Here is a 22,896-nt window from a genome sequence, read left to right on the forward strand (position 1 = left end):
GAAGAGAAGTAGTCACTCTCCTCAGCCCTCAACCAGGAAAGGCTGTCATGCATGTTGTTGATGTTAGGTCTGCATGTGCAGTGAAGTGCAGGGCGTGTTGTTTCTGTTTTGAGATAGCAGCAGCTTTGCTAGTTCTTTCATTGCTACTCTTGACCATATTACCGGACAGTCATCAAGATGGGACAAGACCAGAGCCTGAACAACTGCTGTCGAGCAGTGCGTAATAATATATATTTTTAAAATACATTTTATAACAGAGGAACATACCTCTCCCCATCTTCACAACTTGACCATAATAACTGACCATCCAATGTTGATCCTACGAGTTCAGCTTCCTCAACTTCCACAATAGGCACACCCTTTATGCTCAACTCCAGGTCAGCGTTAGGTCTTAGAGAATGTTTTGAAGAAAATGCAATGCTTTTGGTTTTATATGTAATGAAGACCAGTGTATTGTTAGTCAGTATCAGAAGGGGTGATTAAGTCCTTGTAAAGAGTCTCAGTGAGCTCGCTGGCTGTGGGTGCTGACATGTAGATTGTGGAATCAATGATCATCAGCGTACGTAGTCATTCTAGCTTCTTGTAAGACAAGTGGCAAGTCATTTGTAAAAAATAGAGAAGAGTAATGGCCCAAGGCAACTGCCCTGAAGGACACCTCACTGTACATATCTGTTAGAGAAGCTTCCACTGAAGAAAACTCTCTGGGTTCTATAGGATAAGTAACTCTCCAACCATGTGATGGCAGGTGCTGTAAAGTCCATAACAAAATGATGATCAATAAGGCTGCACTGAAATCTAACAATACATCTCCAACTATCATCTTCTTATTCATTTATTTTAACCAATCATTAGTCATCTGAGTTAGTGTAGTACAACCTAAGTGCCCTTCCCTATATGCATGCTGGAAGCATAGCAGCGGGAAGATGTTGAGGGTGCTGAGGAGTATTATTTTGTCCTGTCACAGAGGAGTAATAAAGCCCTAGTTCACACAGGAGTAATTAATTAATGATTTTTTATATGTTTTTTTTTTCAATTTATCAGGGGGTGCTGCAGCACCCCTACTACCGCGACTATGGCTGGAAGTCAGTAGTTAACTTCTTTGAAAATAGCATTGTGTTTGGTCAAACACAATTTTCTCCATAATTTTACTAAGAACGGAAGCAAACTGAATGGGCGGCTGTTAGAGCCAGCAAAGGTTGCTTTTTACAATTTCTTATACTTCCTTCTACGCATGTGGGCACACACTCCTTCAGGCTTTGATTAAAGACATGGCAAATACAGGGGTGGCAATACAGTCTCCTACCATTCTCAATAGTTTCCCATCTAGGTTGTCTATACCAGGGTTTCCCAAACTTGGTCCTGGGGCCCCCCCTGGGTGCTCGTTTTGGTTTTTGCCCTAGCACTACACAGATGATTCAAATAACCAACTCATCATCAAGCTCAGAGCATGAGAAACAAGATTATCTGGTCTGATGAAACCAAGATTGAACTCTTTGGCCTGAATGCCATGCGTCACGTTTGATGGAAACCTGGCACCATCCCTACGGTGAAGCATGGTGGTGGCAGCATCATGCTGTGCGGATGTTTTTCAGTGGCAGGGACTGGGAGACTAGTCAGGATCGAGGGAAAGATGAACTGACCATAGTACAGAGAGATCCTTGATGAAAACCTGCTCCAGAGCGCTCAGAACCTCAGACTGGGGCGAAGGTTCACCTTCCAACAGAACATTGACCCTAAGCATACAGCCAAGACAACGCAGGAGTAGCTTCGGGACAAGTCTCTGAATGTCCTTGAGTGGCCCAGCCAGAGCCCGGACTTGAACCTGATCGAACATCTCTGGAGAAACCTGAAAATAGCTGTGCAGCGACACTCCCCATCCAACCTGACAGAGCTTGAGAGTATCTGCAGAGAAGAATGGGAGAAACTCCCCAAATACAGGTGGGTCAAGCTTGTACAGTAGCGTCATAACAAAGAAGACTCAAGGCTGTAATCGCTGCCAAAGGTACTTCAACAAATTACTGAATAAATGGTCTGAATACTTATGTAAATGTGGTATTTGTTTTTTATGCAAACATTTCTAAAAACCTGTTTTTGCTTTTTTGTATTGTGTGTAGATTGAAGAAGGGGGAAAAAAGGTCTGAATACTTTCCGAATGCACTGTATGTCCATTAATATATATAATCTAGATCATGCATTCTGTTGTACTAGGTACAGATTCATAGATTATCCTTGAGATAGAAGCCAGAAGTGTGCCGCCGATTCACACTAATGATGGCCTGAGGCATAAAAGTTTGTTTTGTTTTCACCTTTCATTTATGCACTTTCTTGCACTATGATTTTTTAGACCCTATGATATTTTAATAAATAACTTTATTTTGCATTCAAACCTAATTTTGGGAATTATTCCTCTTTTTGATAGTGACCGGGTCTCAATCTCTTCCAGTATTGTTATTTTGACTCCTACCCACCTGGAACAGACACTATTCAGTAGTAAGGACTAAAAGAACATAGACGGGCTCTTATCATTTATATGTTATTAATATTTAATGTCATAAAAATCTAGAATTTCCTCACTATACGCACTATATGAGCTCTTTTGCATTTCACCGGTAGAAATGCTCCATCTCCTGTACATTTCCTGGTTGTAAGCACACCACAATATCCAGAATTCATAGTGATTTCAGGGCGAGGTACCGCCCGTCGACGTGGATCAACAGGTAGCTAACGTTACTCACTGGACCAGCCACACCTTCATAGAACATCAGCTAGAAGCAGAGTGGAGCCAGGAAGGAAGTGCGACGATGCGAAGACGAAACAATGGCGTTAAGTATAAACCTATGTTCCCGGAATACAAGTCAAGTGGAATTATTTATATCTATTTTATCACTTGAGAACCTTGAGATTGAGTCAGATAGTGGGAGTTCAGAGATTGAATCTGACAAAAGTGGACAGGAAGAACTTGCGTTGACAGGTGTGGGGAAGGCTGTCTATCCTTTTGAATTTTGATATTGAGTGTTTGCCTGATAAAGTCATGCTAGGATATGAGTTATCCCGTAAGTGTTTGTTCCAAACCTGCTACGATGTTTCAGGTGCCAAGGTTATGGTAATGTAGCAGCAGTATTGTAGGATGAAGGCCAAGGTGTGAGAAGTGTGCATGGGACAAAGGAGTGTGTAGTTTTGGAGGCAAATTAGTGTTTCAATTGTGGATGGAGCCCATGTTGCTGGGGATCAGAAGTGTCCTGTGCGAGTGAGACAGGTTGAGGTGGCCAGGGTTCGAGCAGTGAAGAATGTCATATGCTGAGGCAGTGAGGAAAGTACAGGATGGTGGGCAAAGGGTGAAGGATCAAGAGAGGATACCAGTAAGTAGTTGGCCAGGACTGAGAGACCAGAACAGTTTGTGTTATAGCAAGGTTGGTTTCTTGACATTCATTGCTATGGTAATTAACCTCTCTGGGCTAGGCGGGACGAATTCGTCCCACCTACGTAACAGCCACTTTAAGCCTGTGGCGCGATTTTCAAAACCTTAAAAATCCTATTACTTCAATTTCTCAAACATATGACTATTTTACAGCTATTTAAAGACAAGACTCTCGTTAATCTAACCACACTGTCCGATTTCAAAAAGGCTTTACAACGAAAGCAAAACATTAGATTATGTCAGCAGAGTACCAAGCCAGAAATAATCAGACACCCATTTTTCAAGCCAGCATATAATGTCACCAAAACCCAGAAGACAGCTAAATGCAGCACTCACCTTTGATGATCTTCATCAGATGACAACCCTAGGACATTATGTTATACAATACATGCATGTTTTGTTCAATCAAGTTCATATTTATATCAAAAACCAGCTTTTTACATTAGCATGTGACGTTCAGAACTAGCATACCGGGGAATTCGCTAACATTTTACTAAATTACTCACGATAAACGTTCACAAAAAGCATAACAATTATTTTAAGAATTATAGATACAGACCTCCTCTATGCACTCGATATGTCCGATTTTAAAATAGCTTTTTGGTGAAAGCACATTTTGCAATATTCTAAATACATAGCCCAGGCATCACGGGCTAGCTATTTAGACACCCGGCAAGTTTAGCACTCACCATAATCATATTTACTATTATAAAAGTTTGATTACCTTTTGTTGTCTTCGTCAGAATGCACTCCCAGGACTGCTACTTCAATAACAAATGTTGGTTTGGTCCAAAATAATCCATCGTTATATCCGAATAGCGGCGTTTTGTTCGTGCGTTCCAGACACTATCCGAAATGGTAAAGAAGGCGCAATTCGTGACAATTCGTGACAAAAAAATTCTAAATATTCCATTACCGTACATCGAAGCATGTCAACCGCTGTTTAAAAGCAATTTTTACGACATTTTTCTCGTAGAAAAGCGATAATATTCCGACAGGGAATCTCCTTTTCGGCAAACAGAGGAAAAAATCACAAAGGCGGGGGCCGTCGGGTCACGCGCATAAGCCCAGAGTCCCTTGATCGGCCACTTGAGAAAGGCGATAATGTGTTTCAGCCTGGGGCTGGGATGACGACATTCTGTTTTTTCCCGGGCTCTGAGCGCCTATGGAAGACGTGGGAAGTGTCACGTTAGAGCAGAGATCCTTAGTAAAAGATAGAGATGGAAAAGAAGTTCAAGAAATGGTCAGACAGGCCACTTCCTGTAAAGGAATCTCTCAGGTTTTGACCTGCCATTTGAGTTCTGTTATACTCACAGACACCATTCAAACAGTTTTAGAAACTTTAGGGTGTTTTCTATCCATATGTAATAAGTATATGCATATTCTAGTTACTGGGTAGGAGTGGTAACCAGATTAAATCAGGTATGTTTTTTATCCAGCCGTGTCAATACTGCCCCCTAGCCCTAACAGGTTTTAACTATACATCACAGATGGAAAGGAAGTAGCAGAAGCTAAAAGTAGTAGTAGGAGCATAAAAGTTAGTGGGCGTGAAAGATTTTACAGCAGAAGAGATACAGGAGGTGTTGAAGGAAGGAGTCCCGTCCGACTAGGCCGGTGGCCAGGAGTAAGAACGGTTAGGGCAAAGTAGTGGGAAAAGAGGGGTGTTTGGGGTTTTGTAGTTGCATGGTTATGGCTGGTGCAGTTTTTATCTTTTTCCTTTTATTTTTTGTTTTGTCACAATCAGTGGTGTTAAAGTACTTAAGTAAAAATAATTTTAAGTACTACTTAAGTAGTTTTTATCTGTACTTTACCATTTATATTTTTGACAACTTTTGCTTTTTCTCCTCTACATTCCTAAAGAAAATAATGTACTTTTTACTGCTTACATTTTCCCTGACATACAAAAGTACTTGTTACATTTAGAATGCTCAATCAGCACAGAATTATGGCACCTATCAATGTAACGCTTTGTCATCCCTACTGCCTCTGATCTGGCGTACTCACAAAACACAACTACTGTGTTTGTAAATTATGTCTGAGTGTTGAGTGTGCCCCTTTCTGTCCATAAATAAAAATAATACGAAAATATTTCCGTCTAGTTTGCTTAATATAAGGAATTTGATGTATAGCATTTACTTTTACTTTGTACTTTTATGACAGTTTAGTACTTTTTCTACCACTGTACTCATCCCCAGGTTACAAAAGTATCTATATCCACAGTAAAACGAGTCCTATATCGACATAACCTGAATGGCCGCTCAGCAAGGAAGAAGCCACTGCTCCAAAACCGCCATTAAAAAGCCAGACTACGGTTGGCAACTGCACATGGGGACAAAGATCATACTTTTTGGAGAAATGTCCTCTGGTCTGATGAAACAAAAATAGAACTGTTTGGCCATAATGACCATCTTTATGTTTGGATGAAAAAGGGGGAGGCTTGCAAGCCGAAGAACACCATCCCAACCGTGAAGCACGGGGGTGGCACCATCATGTTGTGGGGGGGCTTTGCTGCAGGAGGGACTGGTGCACTTCACAAAATTGATAGCATCATGAGGCAGGAAAATTATGTGGATATATTGAAGCAACATCTCAAGACATCAGTCAGGAAGTTAAAGCTTGGTCACAAATGGGTCTTCCAAATGAACAATGACCCCAAGCATACTTCCAAAGTTGTGGCAAAATGGCTTAAGGACAACAAAGTCAAGGTATTAGAGTGGCCATCACAAAGCCCTGACCTCAATCCTATAGAAAATTTGTGGGCAGAACTAAAAAAGCGTGTGCGAGCAAGGAGGTCTACAAACCTGACTCAGTTACACCAGCTCTGTCAGGAGGAATGGACCAAAATTCACCCAACTTATTGGGGAAGCTTGTGGAAGGCTACCCGAAATGTTTGATCCAAGTTCAACAATTTAAAGGCAATGCTACCAAATACTAATTGAGTGTATGCAAACTTCTGACCCACTGGGAATGTGATGAAAGAAATAAAAGCTGAAATAAATCATTCTCTCTACTATTATTCTGACATTTCACATAATGAAAATAAAGTGGTGATCCTAATTGACAGACCGACTAAGACAGGGCATTTTTACCAGCATTAAATGTCAGGAATTGTGAAAAACTGACTTTAAATGTATTTGGCTAAGGTGTATGTAAACTCCGACTTCAACTGTAGATATGATCAATACCAGTTGATGTCAGAGATCCAATACTATTGGTATACATTCTAGTTGGTTGAGTGATAATCATAGTTCAAGTTTTCTTTTGAGAGGACAACTCAATGATAACCAGTCAATGTTCAGGTCACCAAGACCAAGGTCTGTTAGCATCAGAGACCTTATTTAACATCACACATTTATTCTTCAGATACTGACAGTTTACACTTGGTGGTCTATAGCAGCACCCTAAAAGAAGAGGCTTCAGATGAGGCAGGTGAACCTTCAACCACAGCACTTGAACTTCATTTGACATGGTGGCACTGTATTTTCTTGCTAACCATGACGGTTGGACATACGCACACACAGCACTCTGTAGCCACTTCAGACTACACACCCAGTGGTCCACGCTCTCCCTAAGCCCTGAGTACTGCCCCGAGGTGGACCCAGCCACTTAGCTCACAAGCCCCAAGGGCTCTTTATACACATTGCACTCAAATGTACCATAACAACGCGGCACAGTTGCTCTAGGAGACCAAACTAAACTACCAGGCCTCGCAGCGTTTCTAGGAATTCTGCCAACCCTTTAACTTGAGTGCTTGTTTGATATTCTTTCTTACGAAATGTATCACTCTGGACATGCACACAGAGAAAAGAGAGAACACTGTGGTCCCCTTGAACCAGTTGCCAATCCCTCCAATAGACCATGAAGAAATAATTATATTGCTACCATATCTGGTTGTAGTATATTCAAGAGGGATTTAAAAAAAATTAAATCAGATGCTGTGATCATATGTTTGGTCTTTTATGTATAGAGGATGGGATAATTTACCTTATTGCATTTACAGTATCTGCTTCTTAGTGTGTACAGTGCCTTCAGAAAGTATTCATACCCCTTGAATTATTCCACATTTTGTTGTTACAGCCTGAATTGAAAATGGATTAAATAAATACAATTCTCACCCATCTACACACAATAACCAATAATGACAAAGTGAAAATATGTTTTTAGAAATGTTTGCAAATTTATTGAAAATGAAGTACAGAAATATCTCATTTAAGTAAGTATTCACACCCCTGAGTCAATACTTTGTAGAAGCACCTTTGTCTCTAAAGAGCTTTGCACACCTGGATGAGTTTATCGCTGCTAGACAGCCATTTTCAAGTCTTTGCATAGATTTCCAAGCCGATTTAATTCAAAACTGTAACTAGGCCGCTCAGGAATATTTCATGTTGTCTTGTTAAGCAACTCCAGTGTAGATTTGGCCATGTGTTTTAGGTTATTGTCCTGCTGAAAGGTGAATTAGGTGAATTGCAAACAGGATGCATGTTTTGGAATATTTGTTATTCTGTACAGGCTTCCTTCTTTTCACTCAGTCATTTAGCTTAGTATTGTGGAGTAACTACAACAGTTTTCTCATATCACAACCATTAATCTATGAAACTGTTTTAAAATCACCATTGGCCTCATGTTGAAATCCCTGAGCAGTTTCCTTCCTCTCCGGCAGCTGAGTTAGAAAGGACGCCTGTATCTTTGTAGTGACTTTGTGTATTGATACACCATCCAAAGCCTAATTAATAACTTCACCATGCTCAAAGGGATATTCAATGTCTGCTTTTTTCTTTTTATTTTTGTATTTTATTTTTACACATTTATCAAAAGATGCCTTCTTTTTTTTTTTTTTTTTTTACCTCCCTGGTCTTTGTGGTTGAATCTGTGCTTTAAATTCACTACTCAATTGAGGGGACCTTACAGATAATTGTACACTACATGACCAATAGTATGTGGACACCTGCTCGTCAAACATCTCATTTCAAAATTATGGGCATTAACATGGAGTTGGTCCCCCCTTTGCTGCTATAACAGCCTCCCCTCTTCTGAGAAGGTTTTTCACTAGATGTTGGAACATTGCTGCGGGGACTTGTTTCCATTCAGCCACAAGAGCATTAGTGAGGTCGGGCACGGATGTTAGGTGATTAGGCCTGGCTCGCAGTCGGCGTTCCAGTTCATCCCAAAGGTGTTCGATGGGTTGAGGTCATGGCTCTGTGCAGGCCAGTCAAGTTCTTCCACACCGATCTCGACAAACCATTTCTGTATGGACCTTGCTATGTGCACGGGGGCATTGTCATGCTGAAACAGGAAAGGGCCTTCTCCAAACTGTTGCCACAAAGTTGGAAGCCCAGAATTGTCAAGAATGCCATTGTATGCTGTAGTGTTAAGCCCCACTGCTGTCGGCCGTTGCGGGGACCCCCGGAACTAAGGGGCCTAGCCCGAACCATGAAAAACAGCCCCAGACAATTATTCCTCCTCCACCAAACTTTACAGTTAGCACTATGCATTCGGGCAGGTAGCGTTTTCCTGGCATCTGTCGGATTGCCAGATGGTGAAGCGTGATTCATCACTCGGGGGAACGAGTTTCCACTGCTCCAGAGTCCAATGGCGGTGAGCTTTACACCACTCCAGCCACCGCTTGGTGATCATAGACTTGTGTGCGGCTGCTCGGCCATGGAAACCCATTGCATGAAGCTTCCGACAAACAGTTTGTTGCTTCCAGAGGCAGTTTGCAACTCGGTAGTGGGTGTTACAGATTATTTTTACGCGCTTCAGCACTCTGCGGTCCCGTTCTGTGAGCTTGTGTGGCCTACCATTTTGCAGCTGAGCCATTGTTGCTCCTAGACGTTTCCACTTCACAATAACAGCACTTACAGTTGACCGGGGCAGCTCTAGCAGGGCAGAAATTTGATGAACTGACTTGTTGGAAAGGTGACAACCTATGACGGTACCATGTTGAAAGTCACTGAGCTCTTCAGTAGGACCGTTCTACTGTCAATGTTTGTCTATGGAGATTGCCTTGGCTGTGTGTTTGATTTTATACACCTGTCACCAACGGGTGTGTTTTAAATAGCCGAATCCACTAATTTGAAGGGGTATCCAGATACTTTTGTATATATAGTGTATGTGTGGGGTACAGAGATGGGGTAGTTATTAAAAAATCATGTTAACCACTATTATTGAACACGGAATGAGTCCATGCAACTTGTTAAGCACATTTTTACTCCTGAACTTATTTAGGCTTGCCATAACAAAGGGGTTGAATACTTATTGACTCAAGACATTTCATCATTACATTTTTTATTAATTTCTAAAAATGTTCTACAAACTAAATTCCACTTTGACATAATGGGGTGTTGTGTGTAGATCAGTGACACAGAATCTCAATTTAATACATTCTAAAATCAGGCTGTAACACAACAAATGTGGAAAAAGTAATGGCGTGTGAATACTTTCTGAAGGCAATGTATGTACACTACCGTTCAAAGTTTGGGGTCACTTAGAAATGTCCTTGTTTTTGAAAGAAAAGCACATTTTTTGTCCATTAAAATAACATCAAATTGATCAGAAATACAGTGTAGACATTGTTAATGTTGTAAATGACTATTGTAGCTGGAAACGGCAGATTTTTAATGGAATATCTACATAGGCATACAGAGGCTCATTATCAGCAACCATCACTCCTGTGTTCCAATGGCACGTTGTGTTAGCTAATCCAAGTTTATCATTTTAAAAGGCTAATTGATCATTAGAAAACCCTTTTGCAATTGTGTTAGCACAGCTGAAAACTGTTGTGCTGATTAAAGAGGCAATAAAACTGGCCTTCTTTAAACTAGTTGAGTATCTGGATCATCAGCATTTGTGGGTTCGATTACAGGCTCAAAATGGCCAGAAACAAAGAGCTTTCTTCTGAAACTCATCAGTCTATTCTTGTTCTGAGAAATGAAGGCTATTCCATGTGAGAAATTGCCAAGAAACTGAATATCTCGTACAACGCTGTGTACTACTCCCTTCACAGAACAGCGCAAACTGGCTCTAACCAGAATAGAAAGAGGAGTGGGAGGCCCTGGTGCACAACTGAGCAAGAGGACAAGTACATTAGTGTCTAGTTTGAGAAACAGATGCCTCACAAGTCCTCAACTGGCAGCTTCATTAAATAGTACCCGCAAAACACCAGTCTCAACGTCAACATTTGAGGACGTGACTCCGGGATACTGGCCTTCTAGGCAGAGTTGCAAAGAAAAAGTAATATCTCAGACTGGCCAATAAAAAGAAAAGATTAAGATGGGCAAATGAACACAGACTCTGGACAGAGGAACTCCGCCTAGAATAGCAGCATCCCAGAGTCGCCTCTTCACTGTTGACGTTGAGACTGGTGTTTAGCGGGTACTATTTAATGAAGCTGCCAGTTGAGGATTTGTGAGGCGTCTGTTTCTCACGGTAGTGTATGTAGACTGCTAACATGATTCCCCTCCTCTTTTTTACACAGATGTGAATGAGTGCTCTGAGCTCAACAACCGGATGTCCCTCTGCAAGAACTCCAAATGTATCAACACGCAAGGATCCTACAAGTGTGTGTGCCTGCCGGGATACACCCCCTCTGAGCGGCCTAACTACTGCGTGGCCAGGGAACAGGGGGAGGCAGCAGCGGCCACAGAGAGGGAGTGAGCCCCCACAGCCACTAGAGGGAAACACACAACACAAAAAAATACACTTATTTAATCCAAGCCCGTATACTCTGCACTGTATAAAAACACACTAAATAAAACAACAAAAATAATTTACTTGAGATAAAGATCCAATTTAACCTGCTATGTGGTGCCTGTGTGCGGCGGAGAAACACAGCATTGTATAAAATGTATGTTTTGTTTTGTCCGGTTTTTGTCCGTTTTATTTTTTATATTAAAAGGAGTTTATGCGCGCTAGAGGAGCATTCGCTCTCCTAATGTAACGACAAACCCTATGAACTCTTACTGGGGGATAACCTTTTCTTTTCTTCCCAGTCCAAAATGCCTTGTGTGTGGATATTTAATTGAGTGAAGAGGCCAGCCATCCTTTCGCTTTCCCCGTTCTCCCTCTTCTTTCCAGCCGTTCTCTTCCTCCTCCTTGTACGGTGGCTGTGGAGGACTGCTTGCCTGGCCATGGATGGACAGCCATCTGATCTTTGCTCTGTGGCTTCACACAAACATGCAGTATGCACATTACTGTAATAGAATGTTGTTCATGTAAATTCTTTTGAATAAGCTTTGTTTCTAGGCATTTTTTGTATTAATTATAAATGCGAACACAAAACTACTTCTGTGTCTGGGACATTGGACAATAGCAGGTTTTTATTTTTTGTTTTATTTTTTGATTTGTTTGGTTTTATTCTCTTGCCTGCCCTGTGGAGCAGTCATATTCCCTACTCTTTCATTTATTTTCTTGAGATATTGTTTTATTTCTTTGAACAAAAATTAAATGAAGTTTTGCTTAATTTTTTTTCATACTTTAATGAAATATTTTTCGGCATTTTACTGCAATGTCTAAAGGTCTTGCCAGGTTGCAAAGCTGCTATGGGACAGCCGTGGGAGAAATTTTGTACATTTAAACAGAAGAGTTGAGAAACCAGTTTATGTATTTGTAATTTGTACATGAAAAATAGCTCTTGTATGAATATTACTATGTATATTAAACCCCTGGTAATACATCACAAATGGTGATATTTATACTGGCTGGTATGTGATGGCCTTTATTATTAGAAGTGACAAAGACCTATTCACATTGTGCACAATAGCTGTACCTAGAAGAGTCGTGACATATGACACATGCCCGATTAGATAAGCTCGACTACAATGGGCACAAAAGAAATGGGTGGTCTTTACGACTTCACAACTGTGGTTACTAATTAACTGTGGATACATACTAACAAGACATGTTCTATCATACCTTTCCAACACTAGTGTTTGCATATTGTAAATTCCTATTATATTCATATTGTTAATGTTCATTATTTTAGTCACTCCGTATAACCCTCAGACCAGTGCTATTATTAGCCTGTGTAGACTCAGGGTGAGACCACACTTCACTTAACATTAACTGGTTGATCAGTAGAGAAATAGCTAGGTCAGAGGTGATGTTTGCTCCTCCCTGTTTTCTGCATCATATAGAATATGAATTGGCTAGACATTATGGTGTCAAGACCCTTCTCTAATCAGAGCAAAATAGAAGAGATGCATGAGTGGCCTCAACTACCAATGACCTCGCTGCTGTTGCATTCTTGTTGCTCACAGATCTTGATCTCAGCACATGCCTCTCACCCCCCACCCTCCCAATTGCCCCATTTTCCAGTGTCCCCTCTGTCATTTTTTCCATTGACACAGACAGTGATAGCGCCACAACACCTCTGATGTCAACACATCGTAGAAGACTTGACTAATCATTTTATTTTCCTGCTGCTGTTCTTAATATAGGCCAATAGCGACATGGCAAAAGCTCAGTTGTTGCATCTGGTCATTGTGGACCTGTGTGTTTGTGATTATGGATCTGATCTAACTAATAGCATCTGAATGGCAGAGTAAAGGACACCACAGCCAGTTAGGTAATACATATTTAGTGTTACTGTTGCCCTCCTCCTGGCTGGCTAGCTACCCAGTGTCACCCAGATGGGGCTTTTCCCACAGTGACAAGGGGCCAGCAGAAACCTTTGATGGGGGACTCAAACGGCATTAAACTCAGCTTAGCACCTCCAGTGTCAGGCTTGACCATACTTTCTGCCGAACAAAAGAGAGCGACCCGGGTGGCAACCGATAATTCCCCCTTTTTAAGTCATTTGGAAGAGATGGGCCATTTCCCAATTTGCCTCTCGATCACATCGGAATCCCACCCTGTATAACATGTATAACTGCAACAGTAAGAGTATTCTGACTTCTACCTTGACCACTGTAGACTACCGCTTTAAGAATATTGTGTGTTTAATGCTTATTCATATGTGTTCTCCAATAGCATGCAAATGATATGTTTTTTCAGTCACCAAGCCCTTTATCTATGTGGCATCACTTCCTACGTTGCTAAGCCCATGTTGTTTTGGAGGGCTTGGTTTCTGTTGTGGGTTTGGGATCTTTTCTGGTGTCAGGACCTAGATCGGCTCAGCCAATGGTCAGGGCTGCCTTTAACTAGTCACTCCAAGGTCAAAAGTCCACCTTTCTAGTCCCCTAAGCCATGTCTCACTGGGCAGTCTGCTAAAGAACGAGTGAAGAGAAGAGCCATGTCAGAGGGATAAGTTGTACCAAGTAGAACATGTACTACATTTAAGTAGTAGCATTGTAGTCTTGATTAAAGCAACCTTACACTGAGTCTAACATAAGGAGAAGGTAAGAGACAGCTGTTTGCATATGTAAATATGTTTAATCATTTTCTCATGTTTAAATTTGTTGTCATTTAGCAGATGTTCATATCCAGAGCAACTTACAGGAGCAATTAGAGTTAAGTGCCTTGCTCAAGGGCACATAGGCAGATTTCTTTCATCTCGTCGGTGGAGGGATTCCAACCAGCGACTTTCTGGATACTGGCTCAAAACTATTAACCAATAGGCTACCTGCCGCCCTGTTTGTATGCTTGTTATTGGTTTTGATATGTTGCAGTGGAACCCTTCTCTTTGGTCGAATTGCACCGTGTTAGTCTTGGCCTACAGGTCAGTGGCTATCACAAACAGCTCTCTTCTGGATCAGGGTTAGGCTCGTTAGCTCTGAGAGCCACCTGCAGTAGACAGGTCTTGGTCGCCTTCCCCTGCTCAGACAACCAATGGTTGAGTGCCACGTCGTCAACTGTGTCACAGATTGCTATAGCATATGATGTGGTTTGCTGATAAGTAAAATACCTATCCAGGCGTTGTAAGATCTGGCAGGTGTCGGCACCGCCTGGGCATAGGAATGCGCCCCTTGTCTGGACTGTACACCTGTTCTCCACCTGTCTCTCCGGTGCTGTACCAGGGCATGGCAAGGAAGAGAGAAGTACAGTATCTCATTTGATTTATACAGCTCCTATTTGAACAGAACAGACCCTCATTTTCCACTTCAGGATTTGTCTTAAATCCATACCACATGGGATAATTCAAGCAGATTTGCGATGAAGGGACGAGTGCTTGGCAGGCGTGCGTTTGAAAAATATACTTAAATGTGTGAGCGTGCGTACGTGCATGTATGGAGGAATTGTTTTATTGGCTGATAAAACTCTACTCTTGCAGCCAGAACTGCTTCACATAGCTTCAAATGACATTAGAGGAGAGATAGTTGCACCAGCCCCAGAGAGTGAGAGAGGAGAGTTCTGCGGGAAAGTAGGAGAGAGCACTGACAGTAAGAAAGAGAGCGAGAGGAGAGATTGTGTGTGAGAGAGAGCAAAAATAGTGTGGAGAGAGAGAGAGAGTGAGAAGAAGAGAGGGCTCAGAGGCTAGAGAGAGAGGCAGGCACACAGACGGCTGTGGTCACATGCTCCTCTCCCCTCTCTCTTCAGGCGTGATGTTTTTGTTTAGCCTCTCCAGAGCAGCTGGGAGTGAGAGCCGTTCGCTCGGTCTGAGAGCCCCGCACAGCACACAGTGTTGTCTAAGCGTGAGTGGACAGTTCCCCACAGCATGACCAGAGTCGGTACGCAACTACTCCTGCCCCGCTGAGACTAACACTGAGAGGAAACGATACTGAAGAAGAGACAGAGGTAAGAGCAATATGCTACTCAGCAAATTCAGCTGTTCAACTGAGACTGGAGACTATCACATCACCACTGTGTCTGTCGTTCTGTGCAACTGGGCAAATGCATATCATCGACTCATTTTTTTTCACCTGAATGTTGGATGAGACAGGAGTGTGCTGTGCTGTTATTGGAGGATAATTGTTTGAGTGAGAGTAGAATGTGATGTAGGGGGGGGGGGGGGGGGGGGTGTGTGTGTGTGTGTGTGTGTGTGTGTGTGTGTGTGTGTGTGTGTGTGTGTGTGTGTGTGTGTGTGTGTGTGTGTGTGTGTGGTGTGTATCCATCTGTCCTGAAGACAGTAAATCTAGCTGGGCACTGTGTCAGCATTCCCGTGGTGTGTGTTTGGAGCGTGACAGATGACATCACAGAGGAGTGGCTCCCTGACAGCCTGTCATCACTCATTGAGATTTATGAAAGGAATTTCATTTAATAAAAGGCAGTACATTTGGGGGTTGTGGGGGGGGGGGGGGGGGGGATGAGGCAACTTAGTTTTAGTAATGATGATCACACATCTTGCACACAAGCTGTCCTTGTGTAATCAACCTAGAGGATGCTTATACAGTAGGGATGTGCATCTCTCCTTTCATGAACGATTCGATACGCATCTAGATGCATGGGCTCCGATACAGGAACGATACGTTTTAGTCTGCTGCTGATGGGAGCTCAGGAGCTGGGCCTCTCTGAGCTGGATCTGTCTGAGATGACTTCTCTAAGCTGAGTGGCATTCTGTTAGTGTTTGTGTGTCAATGGTGTGTGTAGGCACTGAGCCATAGGGAAGGCTGAGCATCTACCACCCCACTATCAAATTAGGGTGGAGGGCAATTTATGCTTTTTGTCCCCCCACCTGTTAACTGAAATCACCACCACCTACTGATTAACTTGTAATTTTTGCAGATAAATTTTTTTTTGTCCTACTACTATGTCAATATTTATCTTTCGAAATTAGCATGACATTTAGCCAATTAATATAATGCAACTTTTGATTTTACCCCTGTCTCAAAAGCAAATGGTTTGGAATTTTATAGAGCGCTTTTCCTGTCCTGACCAGCTTGTAGTCCTAAAACCCGGAAATGAGTAACCTCTGGTTCGTTCAGCCATCCCTATGGGAATATGCATGGTGAAAGAATAGGGTTTTGGAATAAACTGTGATAATAAACTGTGATAATAAACTGTGATAATAAACTGTGAAAATATGATCTGAGGTTAACGCAGGCTTAAAATATCTTATACATTTGGTTCTATGAGATAATAACAGTCAGTTAACATGACCTTTTTTCAATTTTGCCTTTATGTTTTTTATTATTACATAAATTCTTCAAATTTCACAAAAAGTGACGTTAGCTGATTATCTCATAGAACTAAAAGTGTAAGATCTCCTAAGCCTGTGTTTGCTACAGACCTTATTTTCGGCGTTTATCCAAAAACCCTACAAAAAACTGCATTCATTTTCCTCATAGGCTATGAACCGTGGCGGAGTTGGTGCCTACAAAAAGACGCCATTACTATTTCTCTCTCTGATTGCGACCATGCACATTATTGATGTCCTTTATGAAATTACCCTATTCATGTAAAAATGACCAAATACACTGACTGTTTAAAGCCTTCTGGATGATAGCGGGGTGAACAGGCAGTGGCTCGGGTGGTTGTTGTCCTTGATGAATTTTTTGGCCTTCCTGTGACATCGGGTGGTGTAGGTGTCCTGGAGGGCAGGTAGTTTGCCCCCGGTGATGCGTTGTGCAGACCGCACTACTCTCTGGAAAGCCTTACGGTTGTGGGCGGAGCAATTTCCGTGTCACTGCCTGGTATGGCAACTGCTCCGTGCATCAAAGCAGGGACCGAGAGACTGGAAAAACAGCTTCTATCTCAAAGCCATCAGACTGTTAAACAGCCATCACTAACATTGAGTGGCTGCTGCCAACATACTGACTCAACTCCAGCCACTTTAATAATGGAAAAATGTATGTAATAAATGTATCACTAGCCACTTTAAACAATGGCACTTTATATAATATTTACATACCCTACATTACTCATCTCATATGTATATACTGTACTCTATACCATCTGCTGCGTCTTGCCTATGCCGTTCAGCCATCGCTCATTCATATATTTTTATGTACATATTCTTATTCATTCCTTTACACTTGTGTGCATAAGGTAGTTGTGAAATTGTTAGGTTAGATTACTTGTTAGATATTACTGCATGGTCGGAACTAGAAGCACAAGCATTTCGCTACACTCGCATTAACATCTTCTAATCATGTGTATGTGACAAATAACATTAGATTTTGATTTGATAAGTATTTATGTTGAACCTGAACCATCAAAATAAAATCTGGATGATTGAATATCCCAATCAGCAGTTGGATGTGAGTTGCGTAGGCCCACAGAACTCCGGTCCAACACCATTTCCTACAGCGCATTTGGTTATGGTAACAGTCAGTAGCGGTGCGTGGGTAAAATCACTGAGCAAGCCAACCCAGTAAAAAAGCCACATTACAACTTAGGTTGTGATAATTGCATTGTTTGCTCTATAACCCATTCGTTCATACACCACGGTGATATACAATAAGGCCGCTATTCCAGCACCATTTAAACTTAAACATTTAAAAATCAAATCAACAGCGCTATTTATATGCTTAGTTTAATACACTGAAAACAAACTTAAAGATACCCAAAAAATTTATTCCAATCAATTTTGCTAAATATCATGTGGCTGTCCATGGCACTGATGTGTTGGTGCATGCGCAAGTAAAACACCATACCCGTAGACTAGTTGAACGCTAATGCTATCCTCCTCTTTTTCATGTTGGAAAAACGGTCTATAGCTCTGTCATACAGTACACTTTTAGTTTTTGTTGTCATAGGCTACCTAGCTAAAATGCTTGCTAGCCTGAGTTCCTCCCATGGGCAACAATGAACCGGTTAAGTTAGCTAGCTAGCTAGTTAATGTGAGCCTACTAGGCTACATCTAGGCTAAATATTGAACTTCAATCATCTCAGGCCAGTGGCACCACACATTCGTTTATGATTTACAGCATTATAATGATTGGCCTGTACAGAGAATTAAGTCAAAACCACAAGTCCAAATCCCCATCTCCATCCATGGCTTAGGAAAGGGCCAATTTAGCAAGCTAGCTTGTGCAGGACATCAACACAAGCAGACCGGAAACAGACACATTTTTCAGAAAATGATGTTTTACAAAAGAAGTGATTTGATTGGTCTGAAGCCAAATCCAAACTGCCCTCCCTTGCGGGGGTGTTTTGCTGCCCCGGACAACCCACAGTTGTGCTCAGCTCAACGCTGATTGGCTAATTATTATCAAGGCAGGTCAAATGCTTGCTGGCATCAATCAATCAAATGCTACGGCGGCAACATTTTGGTCCAGACAGCATCAGATGCATGCGCTACACATATGAGACAGGTGTGCTGTTTCCCTAGCTTGGGTGATTTATCCGGTGAGATTCAGCCACTTGCGAATTAACGGAAAATTATGAAAACACAGAGAGGGAAGATAAATTATTTTAAATGTTAATGTATTTATTGGTCAAATATTTGGAGAAGGCTGGCTTCCAGGAATATACCCAACTAGTAACAGTAAACCCAGCAAATTACATTGGTTGTCTATTAAAGCCTATGATTTGACACTGCGACTGTCATTTTACAAGCATCTGAATGCTGAAGTTGCCGTGCAGATGTACGAATAGCCTAGAACAGCGATAGGCCTACCTCTCATTTGCGTGAGAGGCTGTCTCCCGCACTTTGCGGCGTGCACACAATTATCTGACAGTCATAGACAGTTACATGCATAAAATACGCATTAATTCAGTCACAACAAACAAGGTATTTTCTGAATAAAACAATATGAGTAAAAACATTTGTCATCTGGCGATTCGTACATTTTGAATCAGTTTTCTGACCCACGCATGCTTCATTTGGATCGGTTTGGGCTCCAACGGAGCTGCCATCAAGGCAAAGGGTGGCTACTTTGAAGAATCTCAAATATAAAATATATTTATTTGTTTAACACTTTTTTGTTTACTGCATGATTCCATGTGTTATTTCATAATTTTGATGTCTTCACTATTATTCTACAATGTAGAAAATAGTAAAAATAAAGAAAAACCCTTGAATCAGTAGGCGTGTCCAAACTTTTGACTGTCAGGTCCCAGTCAGATACCAGCCTGGGATAGACAGCCTGTTTATACAACTTCTCAATAATTAACCTTTACTAACAGGTTCTCCTCTCTTCCTTCTCTTCCTTTCCTCTCTCTCGCTCTCTCATCACTGCTGCCACTATCTGCTCCACCTGCATCTCCCAACTGATGTTAGTTATGGCCAGCACTGCAGGCGACTGAGGGAGAGATAGATCACTACCATGGGAGAGTTCTCTCCTCCTCCTAACCCTCCTCCTTTCACCACCTTTATTTTTCTCTCCCCCCTGCTCTCTCTCTTAAACACAATCCTTTCTTCTCTTCCCTCTATCTCTCTCTCATTATTATCTCACTCTTTGCCTTTTCCTCCCTCTGAAAGAGAGAGATGTTGCTTATAAACAGGGCAAGGTGATTGACTAGTGTACTGTTTGGTTATACAGTACAAATATGACTTACGAAGATCGATCAAGATGGCGAAAGCCAAGTATAGGGACAAAGTGGAGGAGCAATTTGGCAGATCGGACACAAGGCGTATGTGGCAGGGGCTCTTAACGATCACGGATTACAAAATGAAAGCCAGCCACATTACGGTCACCTACGTCACCATACCAGACAAGCTAAACACCTTTTTCTCAAGATTCGAGCACAATGACCCTGAGCTGCAGAGGAGAGCCCCCGATGACAACGTGGGCTAAACACTCAGTCTCCGCTGAAGACATATGTAAGTCATTCAAACGTGTTAACCCTCACAAGGCTGCCGGCCTAGACGGCATCTCTAACCGTGCCCTCAGAGCATTGTAGACCAGCCGGCTGTTGTGTGCTTTGACATTTCTCTCTCTAACTCAGGTTGTAATACCCACCTGCTTCAAGATGTCCACTATCATCCCCGTGCCCAAGAAAGGGAAAGTAACTGAACTGAATGACTCCCGACTAGTAGCACTTCCGTCATCATTATATATATTTTTTTACCTTTTATCTAACTAGGCTAGTCAGTTAAGAACAAATTCTTATTAACAATGACGACCTACCCCGGCCAAACCCGGACGACGCTGGGCCAATTGTGCTCCGCTCTATGGGACTCCCAATCACAGTCGGATGTAATGCAGCCTGGATTCGAACCAGGGACTGCAATGACACCTCTTGCCCTGAGATGCAGTGCCTTAGACCGCTGCGACACTCGGGAGCCCCATGAAGGGCTTCAAGAGGCTAGTCAAAGACCATATCTACTCCTCCCCTACACACTCGTCGCTCTCCAATTCGCCTACCACCCTGACAGATCCATGGACAACACAATCGCCATTGCCCTGCACATTGCCCTTACCCACCTGGACAAAATGAATGCATATATGAGGATGCTGATCATTGACTACAGCTCGGCCTTCATTACCATAGTTCCCTATAAGCTCATTACAAAGCTCACGGCCCTGGGTCTGAACTCCTCCCTATGCAACTGGGTCCTGGACTTCCTGACGGGCCGCCCCCAGGTGGTGAAGGTAGGCAACATTCCCTCCTCGACACTGATCCTCAACACGGGGGCCCCACAAGGGTGCGTCCTCAGTCCCCTCCTGTATTCCCTGTATACCCACACCTCACACAGTTCTAACTCCATCATCAAGTTTGCTGACGATGCAACAGTAGTAGGCCCCTTACCTTTTTCAATCTTTACTCACGACATGCCACTGGCTTTGAGTAAATCCAGTATGTCTATGTATATGGATGACTCAGGACTATACACATCAGCTACTACAGCGACTGAAATGACTGCAACACTTAAGAAAGATCTGCAGTTAGTTTCAGAATGGATGTAAAGGAATAAGTTAAGTTAAATATTTCTAAAACTAAAAGCACTGTATTTGGGAAAAATCACTCACTAAACCCTAAACCTCAACTAAATACTGTAATGAATCATGTGGAAATAAGCTTGGAGTAACCCTGGATTGTAAACTGTCATGGTCAAAACATTGATACAACAGTAGCTAAGATGGGGAGAAGTCTGTCCGTACTAAACCTCCATGCATACCCCACAAGAAATGGGGTATCCCAAAGTCCATAACAGACTATGGGAGGCGCACAGTTCTCCATAGAGCCATGACTACATAGAACTCTATTCCACATCAACTCCCCTTAGGGAACAGCGTGGACTGTGAAGCAACACAAACATAGGCACAGACACATGCATACACACACGATAACGTACACCCACGTACACATGGATTTTGTGTTGTAGATATGTGGCAGTAGAGTAGGGGTCTGAGGGTACACACTTAATGTGTTGAGGAATGTATTGTAATGTTTTTAAAATGGTATAACTGCCTTAATTTTGCCGGACCCCAAGAAAAGGGAGCCACTAATGGGGATCCATAATAAATATAAATACTTATCACCAACAACAACGAGACAGCCTACAGGGAAAAGGTAGGCACTCTGACGGCGTGATGCCAGGTAAACAACCCCTCCCTCAACGTTAGCAAAACAAAGGAGTTGATTGTGGATTTCAGGAGAAACCAGGCTGGACACGCCCCCATCCTCATCAACTGGGCTGCCGTGGAGACGGTCAATAACTTCAAATTCCTCGGCGTACACATATCAGAGAAGCTGAAATGGTCTAACCACACAGACACCGTAGTGAAGAAGGCACGACAGCGACTCTTCGGCCATTACCTGTTCTATAGGAGCACCATCAAGACCATACTGTCGCAAGGCTCTTCAGAGGGTGATACGTGCAGCCGAACACACCATTGGGTGTACACTGCCTGCCCTGCAGGACACCTACAACACCAGGTGTCGCAAGAAGGCCAAGAAGATCATCAGAGACCCCAGCCACCCAAGCCATGCCCTGTTCTCCCCGCTTCAATCACTCAGACACGGGCAGTACAGGAGCATCATGGCAAAAATTGAAAGACTGGCCAATAGTTTCTACCCTCAGACCATCAGGCTGCTGAATAGTCACCACTAGTCAGCTACCTGCTCCCCCCTCCCCCCTGCTACTCCCCCTATGGACCCCCTCACCCCCCTCAACTCTCACTTACCTGCTGCTCACCCTATGTACATTCTTTCTCCTGCTGCCCCCCCCCCCAGACTTTTACTCTGCCCCTACACCGACGACATTCGTCACTGTTGCAGTTGCTAATAAGTATAGAATTACTTTTTTCATTACAATATTTGTTTTTATTTCACTCAATGGTCAGGCTGCTCCCCTTATGGTCATTCCCCCACAACCCCTAAACAGTCTTTACTACATTTCCTGTTAACAAACTAAAGTTTTGGCAAGTCGGTTAGGACATCTACTTTGTACATGACACAAGTAATTTTTCCAATGATTGTTTACAGACAGATTATTTAACTTACAATTCACTGTATCACAATTCCAGTGGGTCAGAAGTTTACATACACTAAGTTGACTTTAAACAGCTCGGAAAATTACAGAACATGATGTCATGGCTTTAGAAGCTTCTGATAGGCTAATTGCCATCATTTGAGTCAATTGGAGGTGTACCTGTGGATGTATTTCAAGGCCTACCTTCAAACTCAGTGCCTCTTTCCTTGACATCATGGGAAAATCAAAAGAAATCAGAAAAAGAATGGTAGACCTCCACAAGTCTGGTTCATTCTTGGGAGCA

At 42.5% G+C, this 22,896-nt stretch overlaps 2 protein-coding genes across 5 annotated transcripts in view; both read left to right on the forward strand.

Annotated features, from left to right (window-relative positions):
• ltbp1 (latent transforming growth factor beta binding protein 1) overlaps positions 1-12,113 on the forward strand; it is a 133,598-nt gene extending 121,485 nt beyond the window's left edge. For all 4 annotated transcript variants that reach the window (XM_014154513.2, XM_014154517.2, XM_014154515.2 and 1 more), the window contains one exon: positions 10,893-12,113. In XM_014154513.2, the coding sequence (XP_014009988.2) occupies positions 10,893-11,071 (179 nt within the window). In that variant the 3' untranslated portion in view covers positions 11,072-12,113. The remainder of the gene's footprint in view (positions 1-10,892) is intronic.
• Positions 12,114-14,413: 2,300 nt separating this feature from the next.
• Positions 14,414-22,896, forward strand: part of rasgrp3 (RAS guanyl releasing protein 3 (calcium and DAG-regulated)) — a 53,586-nt gene continuing 45,103 nt past the window's right edge. Inside the window, exon 1 of the mRNA XM_014154521.3 lies at positions 14,414-15,088. The gene's annotated coding sequence lies outside the window, so the exon portion shown is untranslated. The remainder of the gene's footprint in view (positions 15,089-22,896) is intronic.

Source organism: Salmo salar, chromosome 18 (genome assembly GCF_965601325.2).
Source record: "Salmo salar chromosome 18, fSalSal1, whole genome shotgun sequence".
NCBI classification, from domain to species: Eukaryota; Metazoa; Chordata; class Actinopteri; order Salmoniformes; family Salmonidae; genus Salmo; species Salmo salar.